At 38.5% G+C, this 14,016-nt stretch overlaps 1 protein-coding gene across 3 annotated transcripts in view; it reads right to left on the bottom strand.

Moving 5' to 3' along the window:
- Positions 1-14,016, bottom strand: part of DAAM2 (dishevelled associated activator of morphogenesis 2) — a 199,111-nt gene that overhangs the window by 75,374 nt on the left and 109,721 nt on the right. For all 3 annotated transcript variants that reach the window (XM_030447860.1, XM_030447859.1, XM_030447861.1), the window contains one exon: positions 1,493-1,567. In XM_030447860.1, the coding sequence (XP_030303720.1) occupies positions 1,493-1,567 (75 nt within the window). The remainder of the gene's footprint in view (positions 1-1,492; positions 1,568-14,016) is intronic.

Raw genomic sequence — 14,016 nt, 5'->3', positions numbered from 1 at the left:
AAGACATACTTCACCATGAAAACTTCATCAGTATTGACACATTTAGCACCCATTAAGGAATGATTTTAATAAAACTATTTTGTAGCTTATAACCACAGTACAAACGTTGCAGAGAAACCTGCAAAAATCAAACATAAACACATAACTAAACAAACAAGGTGTGTTACCTAAGATGCTATGGATAGAGTTCTATCATCACTTCAGTGCAACTGCCAAAAAAAATCCAGGTAGGCATCAGACATGAATAACTGGAGGCAAAATTTGACTACAAAATCATGAAAAGGATCAAATTTCAAAACATAAAATCTTTAATATCAAAAAGAGATCAGTGGACACTACATCCAGGTGTTCTGCTCCTTCTGTTGACCAGATCTACTACGTGCTATAGAGGAAGAAACATATTATCCAGCTAGCTACTGAAGAAGAATAATTAAAGAAAGTTTTCCTCAATATCTTGTTGACTTCTATCTGATGCCTATGCTGTTACAGCCTTATGTTCCTGTCTATGTGCTCTTATGTAAGTGGATATTATCCTATATAAACAACTACCTGTTAATTAATTCTTCTACAAAAAAAAATAATCACAGCGTTCTTTTATAGGTTAGTTAGAAATCATTTGAAACCACACAACAAAACAAAGCTTTACCTAGTTTTTAAATAGTTGCTTTTCTGATTCATTCAATATTTTCTTGTTCCTTTATTCTGAAGGGATAAGTAGGGACTTTGGTACCCTCTTGTCCATGATTTCACATAATATTCACTTAGAGGCTGCACTTAAGACTTCTCTTGAAGAACCAATCTATTCCACCTCTGCTTGGATGAGATGACACACAGGCCTCCAAAAATGCTAACTGCAGTTAAAAGCAGTTTCAGAAAAAGATGCATTCAGTTGTCACTGTTTCAGACTGGCTAGCCCTGCCAAGACACATGTATGAGTGCCTGCATGTCCTGACACCTAACTTTACATTAACATTCCTCTAAATTTCAAAAATAGGGGTCAGAGCTGAGCTATCTTCATACTCCAACAGCACTCAAGAGCATGATGATTTCTTCAAGATCATTATGGTCTACTACAGTCAGCTGAATTGTAAAGAAAATCATATAAAAGGCACACAGCCATTTTTGTCCCTTCTTTTCAGGACCAATGCCAATCAGCAGAGATCTAAGGATCAGGGCCAGACTTTGGGATAGGCTTAACAGCTGGCATGTAAATACATTTAAATAATCAATCTCATTACTCCAGATCTGAATTTTCATTGCACAATCAAAGTGGAATCCCTTCAGTATTGTTGAAATAAAAACTGGAAATGCTTATTGTGCTTTCTAATCTGCTCCTCTGCTACAGCAGGGCTCCTTCTTAATTCATATACTCTTCTTTCAGAAATCCTGCTTTAAATTTATTCAGGCTAGCATTCTTTATTCTGGGGACTTCTTTCTAAAGAAACACTCTGTAGTAGGAAATATTCCCTGCTTTGAAGGAGAGGTCACTTACTGCTGCCATGGAATTGATGCGGTCAATATAGTAATCTGGCCAGCTGGTAGCAAGTTTATTAGGATCTTCTTGTTCCTGAAACAGAAAATGAAACAAAGTTACACAAGAAGGTTTTGCAGGATGAAATGCCACTGTAGAAGCACCTGGGATTCTTCACTGTGCTGCTCTTTATTGTGGCATCTCCCCCCACATTCTTGTATGATACACATAGATATGTGGCATTTATTATAAACATTTCTGAAAGTGCAAGGTTAGCACTGTCACTGTGGTGGGTCAGATAAAAAGAATCCTCTTCATCTAAGGTTCATAAACAGGTTAATAAAGTTTGATAGAGACACAGTTATCTTCTTCATCTAAGCAGCAAACTTCAGTCCCTTAAACAGGTTATGTGTCCAAGTAGAAGGATCATTCCTTCGCAGATAACAGGTTTACATTTGGTAGCTTCATATTGACAGATCTTATAAATTATTTTGCCTCTCTACTGATGAAGCACCATCAAAGGGGCTTAACATCTGCTATGGAGAAAATAAATTTTAAAAAAATAAGATATATATTAAAAAATCTAACCGAAGACCTGAAAAGAGCACAAAAGAATGACTCATTTTGACATAACAAATCAAAAAGAAGTTTAGACCAGAAATTAAGAAGCATTTTTTTTACATTAATCAGCAATTGAGAAGGTGGTCAACACTGGAACAGGCTTCCTAGAGAGGTGGTAGGTGTTCCAAGCCTGCCAGTGCTTAAGAGACATCTGTACAATGCCCCCAGTAATGGGCTTTAAGTTTTGGTCAGGCAGTAAGTGGTCAAGCAGTGGGTCTGCTCTGTTGGAACTGAGCAGCATCCCCTCTATTATAACAGAAGTGGTATTAATCCTTCTGTCCCTTCCTCCTGATTAATCCACCTGAAATCATCTTCACTTGACTAAGCTCAGCTTCTAAAAGAAGACAGCAATACAGACACCACCTCAACAGATCACAGCTCTTACTGAACCCTTGCATCCAACTGCATCAACAATTAAGAAGAGCAAGATTTTAACACAGCATAGCATCATATGGTAAACTATCACTCTGTGGGAAGTATGGGAAGCTGGCAAAGTGGCAAATTAAATACACAGGTGCTGGATATCCACCACCTCACAACAGTAAATGTCACAATTAAGAACAAGATGACCTTTCTCAAATTAAGCAAGAAGTTCTGCTGCTTTTTCTTCCTTTCCTTTCCAAAAACCAGCAGCAATCTTGATGGACCCATTCTAAATGGCACATTACAGAACTTCGCAACTCCTTGCCAATAGCCAGTAACCACATGTTAGTGGTAGAATGCCTTTCACTGACCTCTTCCAGTGTAGAATACCTAGTGGCAATCATAACCCTGACAACAGTTTCACACTTGGCAGACCTTTACCTCCTGTGCAAAAGTCAAAACCTGACCTTGCTGGTGGAAAAATAAATTAAAACATACAATAGATAAATACAGCATTATTTTTATAAGATAATCTTATCGTCCCCAAAGAGAACAATAGAGATGGAGAGCTAATCCAGAGGTTGTGAATTAAGATCATTCTGCAGTGAGCCAGGCTGAGTCACCAGCCTGAAGTGCTAGGTGTGCTCATAGCCCCTTTGAAATTTTTCTCTGCATAGAATTATGAAAGTGCCAGTGGCCTGCATATAGTCTACAGAGTACAAGTGACAAGAATACAAGAAATATGTTCCCTATTCTTCTCCTGCCTCCACACTCAACTCCAAGAAAGGACACAAATGCACCTAAATTAAGGAATGTCTGAATCCCTCCTTTATATCCCAAAATAAGCTACAATAATTTTTCTTCTTAAAATTCATTAGGGGAAAAAATATATATAAATGCTGGAATGCAGGAATCAACTTTTTTACTTATGCTGAAGAGCATCAAGATAAATACACTAAAAAAATATCAGAATTCTGAATTATTTCCTATCTGAACCTGAACCACTATTAATTTTGCAACTGGATCCAGGGGTGAGAAGACTCTAAAGATCCCCTAAAGTATATCTGTACATGTGGTTAGCTTGACAAATGAGATAAGGTCCTTGGTGTATCCTGATTTTGACTATTCTCCACCGTTACAAATTGGTCTGAACTCTCAGTCTGTAAGTCTTGTGTTCTGGTTTTGTTTTTCACTAGAACTGGGAGAAAAATGGTTTCCATGTAACACAGCCAAGTATAAGCTTTTCTCCTGTTCTAATAAAACCCAAAATGAAGTTGTATATTGCTGAGATTAAAAAAGTTTTAGTAGACACTCCACTATGCAAACCCCACTTGCTGAAGTTGTTTTGGCCCAGAAGCACATGAAACAGAGAAGTCCAACTAATTTCAGTTGTCCTCCACATTCTCTGCTCAGATCAGATTTCATGGTGTTTACTTTGATAGAGTAATTGTGATTATGTACTTAAAACCAGGCATTTTGAGACCACAGAAAGCTACTTATACTGGGGATGAACACAAAGATTTTTATCCAGCCTCATGAAACCAGTAAGAAGATTATTGTTATTTATAGCAATCACCTGGACAACATTTTCAAAAGAGATAAATCCATACCTGTAGCATCAGAGCCCCGGGGAAAAAACAAACAAGCAAACAAACAAACCCAACAAGAGTTCATTGTTCAAATTATATGAGTTTTGCCCATGGTGAGAAACTCCTGTACCATGTTTCATCTCAGAGAAAGGAAGATAAGCTGAAAATGGAAAGCAACTGAAGGCACACAGGGTGTGTGGTGTGGTGTGATTGCAGGGTGGAGCAACAACAGGTTGCTGGATTTTTTTTGTTTGGTTTGTTTTTAGTGTCTTCAGGGTTTTGACCCTCAAATAACACCTCAGAGAAAGCTGCAAGGCAACTTGATGATCATGACAAAACCCTTCCCCTTGCTCCAGGAGACACAGAGAAAGAAAATTAAAAAAAATTAAAAAGCCAAACCAAAAAATGAGGCCCTAACATTCAAAGCCACATAGTTATCAAAAGGTGGAAACAATAACCCATCTGTATAAGGGAAAACATTAGCTGAAGGAATCTATTAAAGCAAAGCCTTCTTTTAGCTCCTTGAATAGAGTATATATTACATTAAAAAACAGACGTCAGCTTGTGGACTTTATAAGGGGCCATACCATTCTTCACTGGAGTAACAACTATGTAACTGCTGTGAAAACAGGATCTCAATACTATACAAGCCTGCAATATAGCCAAGGTATTATATAGGCTTTGACACTAATTTGGACAGGCTCCATGCCTTGGTGGAAAGTGGAACTTATGACTTCATCCTAAATAGGACTTAATAGAGTTCTGCAAATATTTGGACCATCTGAACCAATCAAAAATGAAACAAAGTATTGTGCACACAGCTCAGCTGATCCTGTAAAACGTCTTGTGAAAACTGGGAGATCTGGTCCACTGGACCAAGAGTTCTCTAGAAAGCAGAGACTCTTAGAGGCTGTCATGTCAGTGGGACAAGCATTTGTGATGCAAAGACTGCCATTATCATAACAGACACAATAAAAACTTATAGACCACTGTCTCTGCTGAGAGGCTTTCTATGTAGAAGTACCAAACACTAGTGTTACAGAAATCATGTGGAAATGCTAGATATTCATGGCTGAGTGGATCATGAAAATGAAAAACACTGTTTTTATGGTGGGTACTTCTTTCAAGGTCATTTCAGTGACAGAAACAGCACAGGGAAAATCTGAACAGTAACTGCCTATATTGAAGCTCTTCTGTGGTGAGCACTGGGTTTGAGTATGACACTATGGTATTTCAATCTGCACCAAATGGACCCCAAACAATTTTAGCAGTTCTCTAGAGCATGTCCTGAAAATCTGAACACGTCAAAGCATTAAGAAATACATCTATAAAATTTGAACTTTACAAGGCTACTTTCTTGCAGATGGAGACAGGTAAACATGTATGGTGACACAACAATCAAAACTCATCCAAGAAATCACTGGAGAGTTAGGAACAGACATTCATCTACCACTGAATCTAGCACTCTCTGATTTCCATCATCATATCTATCAAGTTTTCATGTGATGTAGACAAATCTTAACTACCTGGGACCAGCAGGTACTTGGCATCCCTGGGTCTCCACCTATTAAATGGATTTTGCTACTACCTGCACATAAACCCCTGTGATAAACTCCCAGGGCTAATGACTCACAAAGCTTTCTAACATGCAAACAAAAATAACATTTTCTCCTTCATCTGCATCAAGAACTGCACAATATCTCGTATGACAACCATGGGTACTACTGGCATAACAGCTGTTATGGCAACATTTCTTCTTCTCAACCCACCTTTCAGAACTGCAGACAGCTATTGTTACTGCTCTGCAATGTTCAGAAAGGAATGGAAACAAGCTACATACCTGATACTGCAAAATGTGGGTTTTAAATTCTTTCTGGCAACAAACCACAATACCATTTATTGAGCTCCTCTTTGTATCAATAAAACCAGTATCAATGCAAACACAGATGAAGCAAATTAGCTGAGGGTACTGTAATAAAAATTCCTGTTCCAGCTTGTTCACTGTGTCATGTCTGGACACTACATGCTCAAGTTTATACTTGGGTCACAAAGAACGGTTTTTGCTTGCAAAAGCCACATCAATATAGAGTGGATCCTATTCTCATTCTAGTACGTCACAGAGCTGAAAGACAGGTTGTTTTACCTGGTATGAAAAGTTAGCATTATCACATACAGTTCAGAAAATAAAAATCACGAAGTTCAAGTCAGTACAAGAAATTAATACCCTTTAAAAAAAGGTGAAATACATTATTTGTTATACTGAGTAGCTCCCTGTAGCTACTTTTTTCATATTTCCTAATAAAAGGCACTTGGAATTGGGATCCTGGTCATAAATGAGTGGGCATTTTTTGGTGATTATTTTTTTAATGCCATTTCACTGCAATTTTATGTTTTAACATGACTTAGATCAACTGAGGTCAAAGCTTGGCTAAGTAAATATTCTCTGCTGCTGGATGGTGCTCTCCCACACTCTTCAGAACAACAGCTTAGATGGTCAAATGTTTCCGTGAGGTTTGCAGGATTCAAACTGGTGTCCATGTTCTGTTTAGAAGTAGAGTGCACAACCTTTGCTCTCCACACTTTAAATCAGGTGGGTTTTTTTTTTGCTCGGGGGGTGGAAGATGGTTATCACTTGCTCTTCATTTTCTACAATGCTGCTCTTCTCCCTTCAGATGCTTTTAAAAAAGGCTTGGCTTTATGCAGCATCTGCTATTAACGCTCAGTATAACACAATCTTGTAACACCTTGCACTCTACACTGCCAAAGGTCCTTAAAGAAATTAATGTATTAAGTTTTTCAGTCTCTCTTTCAGTGAGATCAGCAGCAACAGGGGAAACGGGAGGCAAACAATTACACAGTTCCCAGTTACACAGGAAATCTGTAGCCCAGCCAAAAATCAATCCACACTGAAGCTGTACTGCACTCTCATACAAATGACCATTCTCTCTTTTTTCCATGACTGACTTACTGACTTTTCTTCACTTTAAGGAAAAGTTCACCTTTCAAAGAAACATTTACCTGTTTTTTGACACACTGTCCATCCTACTTGCTGTGTCTCAGCTTAGAGCAGCCAAAGCTCCATAAATAAAAAGCACTGTCATTAAAAGACACAAAATGTGTTTGATCTGCTGTGGGATGAAATACTAATTCATAAGTGAAGCTAAAATACATCTAAGCTTTCAGACAGTTTGCGCCTCCAGAAAGTCAATCATGTCCCAGGAGATGCTAATTTTGAAACAGGACAGACCACAGGACCGAGCCATTCACCAGACAGATGTGGTCACTGCTCCATTTCTCAGACTCTGTGACGAGCATTTACACAAATATTCTCAGGCTTTGGGAGAGGGAGCTATATCCAAGCCTTTTAAGCACAATTTATCCAGATGAGAAAAACAAACATTACTTCTCTCCCTGGAATTAAGTTATTGATGTGCAGATAATAATCCTCCTGCCACAAAAACAGCTGACTGTAGAACTATTTATTAAGGGAATATTCATTAATTACCAGCTGCAGCATGCATCTGAGGGCTTCTAATTGTCTCTCATAAAGATGAGGTATAGCCAGCCGTACATGCTATACATATGTACTCACTGGATTATGACACCCTTCTTTTTTTTTTGTTTTGGATACTTCTTTTAGCCTTATCTCTGCCCCACTGTCAGTAATTTAATGAACATAATAATGAACTCCAATGCTAGTCACTAAACAGCCTTTCAAAGGAAGAATCAAAGATTTCATTTTCTAATTTATACCACAGAACGCCTTACACTGCCAAACTATGAACTCACTGCTGCAAAGTACAATAAAGTCTAAAAGCATAAAAGTGAAAAAGGGATACATTCATGAAGGATGAGGACTCCTTCTTAGAAATAATTTCATAATACTGAGAGAAGCTTCAACTCTTCTAAAACTCACCAGCTCTTAAAAATTAAAATGGACCCTACCACTGCCTGCAAAACTTCTAAATAAGATTAAATATACACTTTGTTTTGAATAGTTTATTCCATCTACCACCTTTTTGCTTCCCAAGGTACCATAAATACAGCAACTCTAAAAGTTTCACACAGTGTGTCATTTTTAACCCCTTCTAATACACAAAATCACTTCAGATAAATTATTTCTAATTTGTATCAGCCTACTGGATATGAAGGCAATGCTTTTACTTCTCTTTCAGAAAACATGCCAGATTCATAGCTCACAGAGATACATAATGTGGCACTGTAAATGGACTGGAAAGTGTTATAAGCTGATGATAAAAATTACTTTTTTCTGAAACCTCCAAAGTCTCCACCACTGATTTTAACCGACTGTAGAACTGTAGTGTTTGAACCAAGGCTGACTTCTACTATAATTATGCCTGGCACAAGACTTTTACTGTTAGAGAGAATCCCATTTTGAATATATATAAATTCTAGCAGGGTTGCACTTTTAGTTTTAAGAATCTGTCTTTTTTTTCTTTCCTACTCTGTTGGTTTTCATCATTCTCCTCAATAAAGACAGTGCTGGCAGCACTTATAATTTACAGATTGTACACGTGTGCTTGTCTGTCTTCAAACATATTTAGCCCTGCTGTAGGATGGGGATCTCCCTACCATCAGGCATCAAGTCATGGGTATAGTCCAGTGATCAAGAGGACAACTTTCCCCTACATATACAGAACTGTTTAAATGTTCAGCTGAGGCCACATTGAAATGTTCAGCACCTTCAGCCCTAAGGACAAAACTTATTTGTCAAATTGAAATCTGCCAGGATTATGCATTGTTTCTCCACTGAATATTACACCTTTGTCATGGAAGTTGGTTTCCTGTTGGAAACCTTCTGACTCTGTGGCTGCCTCAAGGTCATTCTGTCCTATTAGATCAAGTCCACACTCACACTTAAAACCTCTTAGATGCTCTCCTTTTCACAAGCTCTGAATTTATCAAGTGATATTCTGCAGTTGATAAGTGTATAATCTGAACAAAAAGCTGCCAATTGCAGATGCAATTCCTGAATTCCATACACCTCCAAAAAAAAAAAAAAAAAAGTGTTCAGGAGTCTGCCACCTTCCATCAGCCCATTCTGTATACTTCTTCTGGACATGAAGGGAAATGTCAACTATCAAAATTCTCACCAGTCAGAAGATCATCTTATGGTCATTCTATTCAGGGCATCTTTAGAAGACAAGACATTTCTCCTGTATACAGCGTGCTCTCCAGGTGTGTGGCTGCAGACTTAGATTGAATTCCTGAACCACAGCTCTGTACCCACAAATGTGTGATAACCTTGAGGTAAGGGTCAAGGTTCTGCAGTGATTCCTGAGGCAGGTGGAGCCAGCAATCTGTCAGTATCCCAAGAAATGCTGAACAGCATAGAATTGCTTTGGTTGGAACAGACTTTTAAGATGATCAAGTCCTGCTGTTAATTAGACAGCAGTCATGAGACCTACTGTGTTGTTTCATTTGCATCCAAGCTCTGCATTAACCCGACTCCTTTTTACTCTGTTATATAGAGGTATTGTTTGTCCATTTCCATTCTACCCTTAACACTGTTCACCTTAGAATTAACATGCTGTGGATACAGAAAGGAACTTTTTCCTCACCCATTCAGTTTACTTTGTTTCTTTACCAACAGCATTGTTTTCAACTGTATCCCTACCCAGCTAGAATTTACCTCATTTGGATCACCTCCTTCCTCATTTCCTTTCCTCCTCCTCCTCCTGGCATTCTTTAGGCAATGTGAAAAGCCACAAAAGAGCCAGTATAACTGAGCCTCCTGTCTGCCACATGCCTGCACAGAAAGTTATCTTTTTGTCTTACTCTGTTTATCTCCAGCAAGCAACCACTTGCAAACTTCCCCAAATGAAAGGAAAGTATCCCTGGCATGTTGCTTGATGATGGGAATGAAATGTCACTAACCAGGCTCAAAGACACAAGAAACTATCTTGGACACACCTACTCAGAGCCAGCACAGCTCCCTGAGACAAACCCATCTGTAAGCACACACCAGATTCCGTAATGCCAAACTCTTGAAGGTTTCTCTTCGCTGTCCCAGTGCTATAAACAATGTGGACAACACACCCACTGTCTGTTTTTCCAGTGACATCACTACTTGCATGTGCTTCCCTCCTTTCTCCTAGCCTTCATTTCTCTTGCCTTATACAGCTGCAAGATATTTACAGGTGCCTTTCCACAGATAACTGAATATCATAGAAGACAATATGATTTTCACCTTGATTCAGGTGCATAGCTGAAGCCATCACATCTGACCAAATGAAAATGAAATAATTCTCCAGAGCAGCAGAAAGCAATTTCTTTCTTTCTCTTCATGGCTGTCACTAGATCCTGGCAATAACACTCTACATTTTCTGTTTCTAAACATTTCCCTGAAAAAAACAGGGAATTCAGCAACCCTTACTGCTCAGGATTCACTGGCTTTTGAAAGGCTGGTGAGCACTCAGTGAAATTCAGAATACAGAGTCAAGAAAGCACTGCTCTCTACCAAATCTGCTTCTCAAGTACCAGAGAAATATGCTCTTGGTACTTGGTAGTTATTTGCTCTCCCTTATCCACCTGAGACTAATCTGAACAGCAAGAACTGCATTGTACACAATATGTATTGTTATATATTGTACACAACAGATGTTATATATGTTGTTGATTGCACACTATCAGCAGAACTAACTCACAAATGGACTTTGGGGACTCAGAACTTTTGCAAGAGGACAGACAAGGACAGAATATAATGCAGTATATTTTTCTTCTTAAGGACATCAAATTACACTGTCTTAGTAGGACGACAGCTGGATAAAAGTTTTCTTTTTTTCCCCCTCCCTTTTTCATGCCACCCCCATTCAAGCCCTTCTTTTTTAGTCCACAGTAGGGTCAAATCTCCTCCCACTAAACTCTCCCAAACTCCCACAGAATGCAAGCCAAATGCAAAATACAGCATTAAGCACGATGATGACAATTTTCCAACTATTACTGTCTATAATCAAGACTATTTTGGGACTGATTTTTGAGAAGTGTTGAGTGCTGCCTTCAAGCAAAGCACTAGTAGCATAGCTGAATAATGCAGAACTGCAAGATGGAGACCCAGATTCTATATACTAAGAATATCTGTAGCAAACACTATGCAAGTTTATGGAGTTTATGTCTTCAGCAGTCTTAACAAAAGAACTTGGAGGGTATTTTTCTAAGCAACAGTTAATCTTTCTTGTTGAAGAAAGAGAGGAAAAGGGAGGAAGAAACTAAAAATACTCCATGTTGTTCCCATGGGGGCCTGGGAAAGAGAAGACTTTTCAATTATACATAAATAAATATATAATTTCATGGCTTTTACAGTAACCTCTTGCATCAGGATAAATAAATGAGTATGTAACTGTTAGCACAGCAGCATGGAAAACATAAACCAAGTAAAAAGAATTATTTGGAAAAATGCCTTAGTTCCTCTTATGACTACTACAATGATATCATCTTTAGATTCCAAGCTGTAATAATGGAATATCAGGTGAATTATGCCAGCATTTTTGCCTCATTAACACCAAATTCGTCCTCTAAATCACTATAAGAGGGACTCAAGAAAAAAAATTAAGAGGAGCCTCTCATAATCATTAAGCCTATTACATTGTTTCTCTAAGTAACCACTGCAACAGAAGGGAAAATACCAAGGAAAAAACCCCATCAAGACACAATTACAGGAATTAAATGATAAACCATAAAAAATGGCCAATATTTTGTCTCAGTTATACACAAGGAATAATGAGGTCAACATCAAGAAACTTACACTTATGTGAGATGAGAACAAATCCTAAATTCATTGTACGGAACTATGAAAGAATGAGATGGTGTCTTACATGAATCTCAATTTCTATTCTTCCAGCAAGAGCACATTCTCTGCATTAAATGATGTAGAAGGAAGTATGTACCATTTTTGGCTTTATTTTACATGGTATTAACTGTTGCCCAAATCTGAGACCTACTACTTCAGCCTGCAATGTGGATTAACAGAGGCAATTAATCAGACAGGTCTTTCTCACATGAAATACCCAAGGGCACCACTAATCAGGAAACATGTGCATTTGCTACATTACTGACAGTCTTGCTGCATTTTGTTGTTTGCCATCATGTCCTGTGCTTGTCATAGGCCAGAGTTTCTGAATTTGCTGCTCTAAAGACTACATACATTTATAACAGAATAATTTTTGAAGCCACATGCCTGTCTTCCTTACCTAGATGAAAGATACTGGAATAACCCAATGTCAGCATCAAGCTAACAAATCATCCCAAACATCTGAGCATGAAGTCATTCTATTAACAGAAAAAGGAACAGATGGTGGTGGGAAAAAAGTAAGTTAACTCCACAATTGCTGGCATCTTCCAAACATCCAGCTGAAGGAACGCTGCAGTTTGCAAAGGGCAACATCCTCCCACTGTGACTTGCCAGTGTTAGGAGATTTCCACTGAGACACAGGCTAACTGAAAGCAAGTCTGTTTTCAGAGTTCATCTGAGAAATTCCACATTTCAGTCTGTTTCATCAGCAGTTTCCTGAGCTAAGGAAGTTGTACAGTCACTCACACCAAAAGCAACCACAGACCCCAGGCACTGGGAAGGAACAAAATAACATCTTATGCTACAGCCTATTTCAAGAAGTTGGTTTCATTGCAATAACACAGAAGCCAGTAGGTTGCACAGAACCTTACTGTTGTCCCCTTTCTTTAGAGGGCCACACAGCTGCTCTCCTAGTTTGATTTATGGTCAGTTCAGTGAATCACAGGCAAAGTTAGGATGTAAGGGGTCTCAGGAAGAGGGCACCTGCTCAAAGTAGAGCTAATTTCAAAGTTCGATCAGGTCATTCAGGTCATTGCCAAGGTTTGAATACTGAACTTAATTAACAAATTGACTAAATAGCTGAAGGCCACTTCAGAAGAGAAACAATTTTCTGATGCACCAAAGACTTCAGACAAAGTCTAATTCTTTAGCTCCAAAGTACAGGTTGAGTTTCACCTGCAATCATCAGATATTCTCACTGTATAACCAGCATAACACTTGCATTAACTCTAAGTCCCACACAGCTTCTTCAGCTTCCTTCTTCTTACCAGCTGCTTTTGCTTTTAGGCTCCTGTATTTGCTTTGAGGACTACTGTGTGTTTTTCAGGCTTCCCAGGGGAAGAGTAGAAACACCCATCCACACTCCCCCTAAATACTGCATGTAAAGTTGGGAGAAAAAATCTCCTGCCTTTTAAAGCTGGGATTCCTCAGAAAGGGCTTCTCAAATATTGCAGCAAATCATCTTGTGTGTTCATGTGTGCTGCTCCCAAATACAGCTTGTGGAATATCAAGTCTAAAGAAAGGAATTTATAAGGGACACATTAAATGCTCCTTACAGCTATAAATTCATAACCAAAACAGTTAAATATTCCAAATCAATAACAGACTCTGAAAGTATTTCAAAGAGGAAAAAATACTGCAAGAAAATAGACTTGAAAACAATACAACTTCAAACCACCCACTTCATTTATTATGAGACAACCACGTGCTTGGCAGTTTTCATGCAAAAAGGATGAACCCCAAAGGGCTTTCATAGCTTGGATCAGACAATACAAAACCAAAAACCCACACTCAGACTACACAATGGTGTGATCTTCATCTGGCCTATTGTATCACTAAATGAGACCAGATGAACGAGTTTCTCTCTTCTTTAGGGAATATCTATTGATGTCCTTGTATTTCTCCTACTTAAAGTAGGAACCTGAAGAAATGAACACTTTCCTAAGCCGAACTCCTATCTGAATACAACAGATGTAATGCAGCCTCCTGCTCTTAGAGCCTCCACATGAAGCCTTAAAGGCACAGAAAAGACCTCAGGGTTTTGGAAGAAAAGCCTTTCCAGCTTAGTTTAGCTGAGAAATAACTGCCTTTCCATCTTAACCAGGCTGAAATTACACTTTACAGTGCAAAAACACAAAGCAGAGCAACTCAAGAATAAGCAG

This window comes from Calypte anna, chromosome 3, assembly GCF_003957555.1.
Source record: "Calypte anna isolate BGI_N300 chromosome 3, bCalAnn1_v1.p, whole genome shotgun sequence".
Classification (NCBI taxonomy): Eukaryota; Metazoa; Chordata; class Aves; order Apodiformes; family Trochilidae; genus Calypte; species Calypte anna.
Note: the sequence above shows the minus strand (reverse complement) of the source record. Positions and strands in the feature narration are given on the sequence as shown.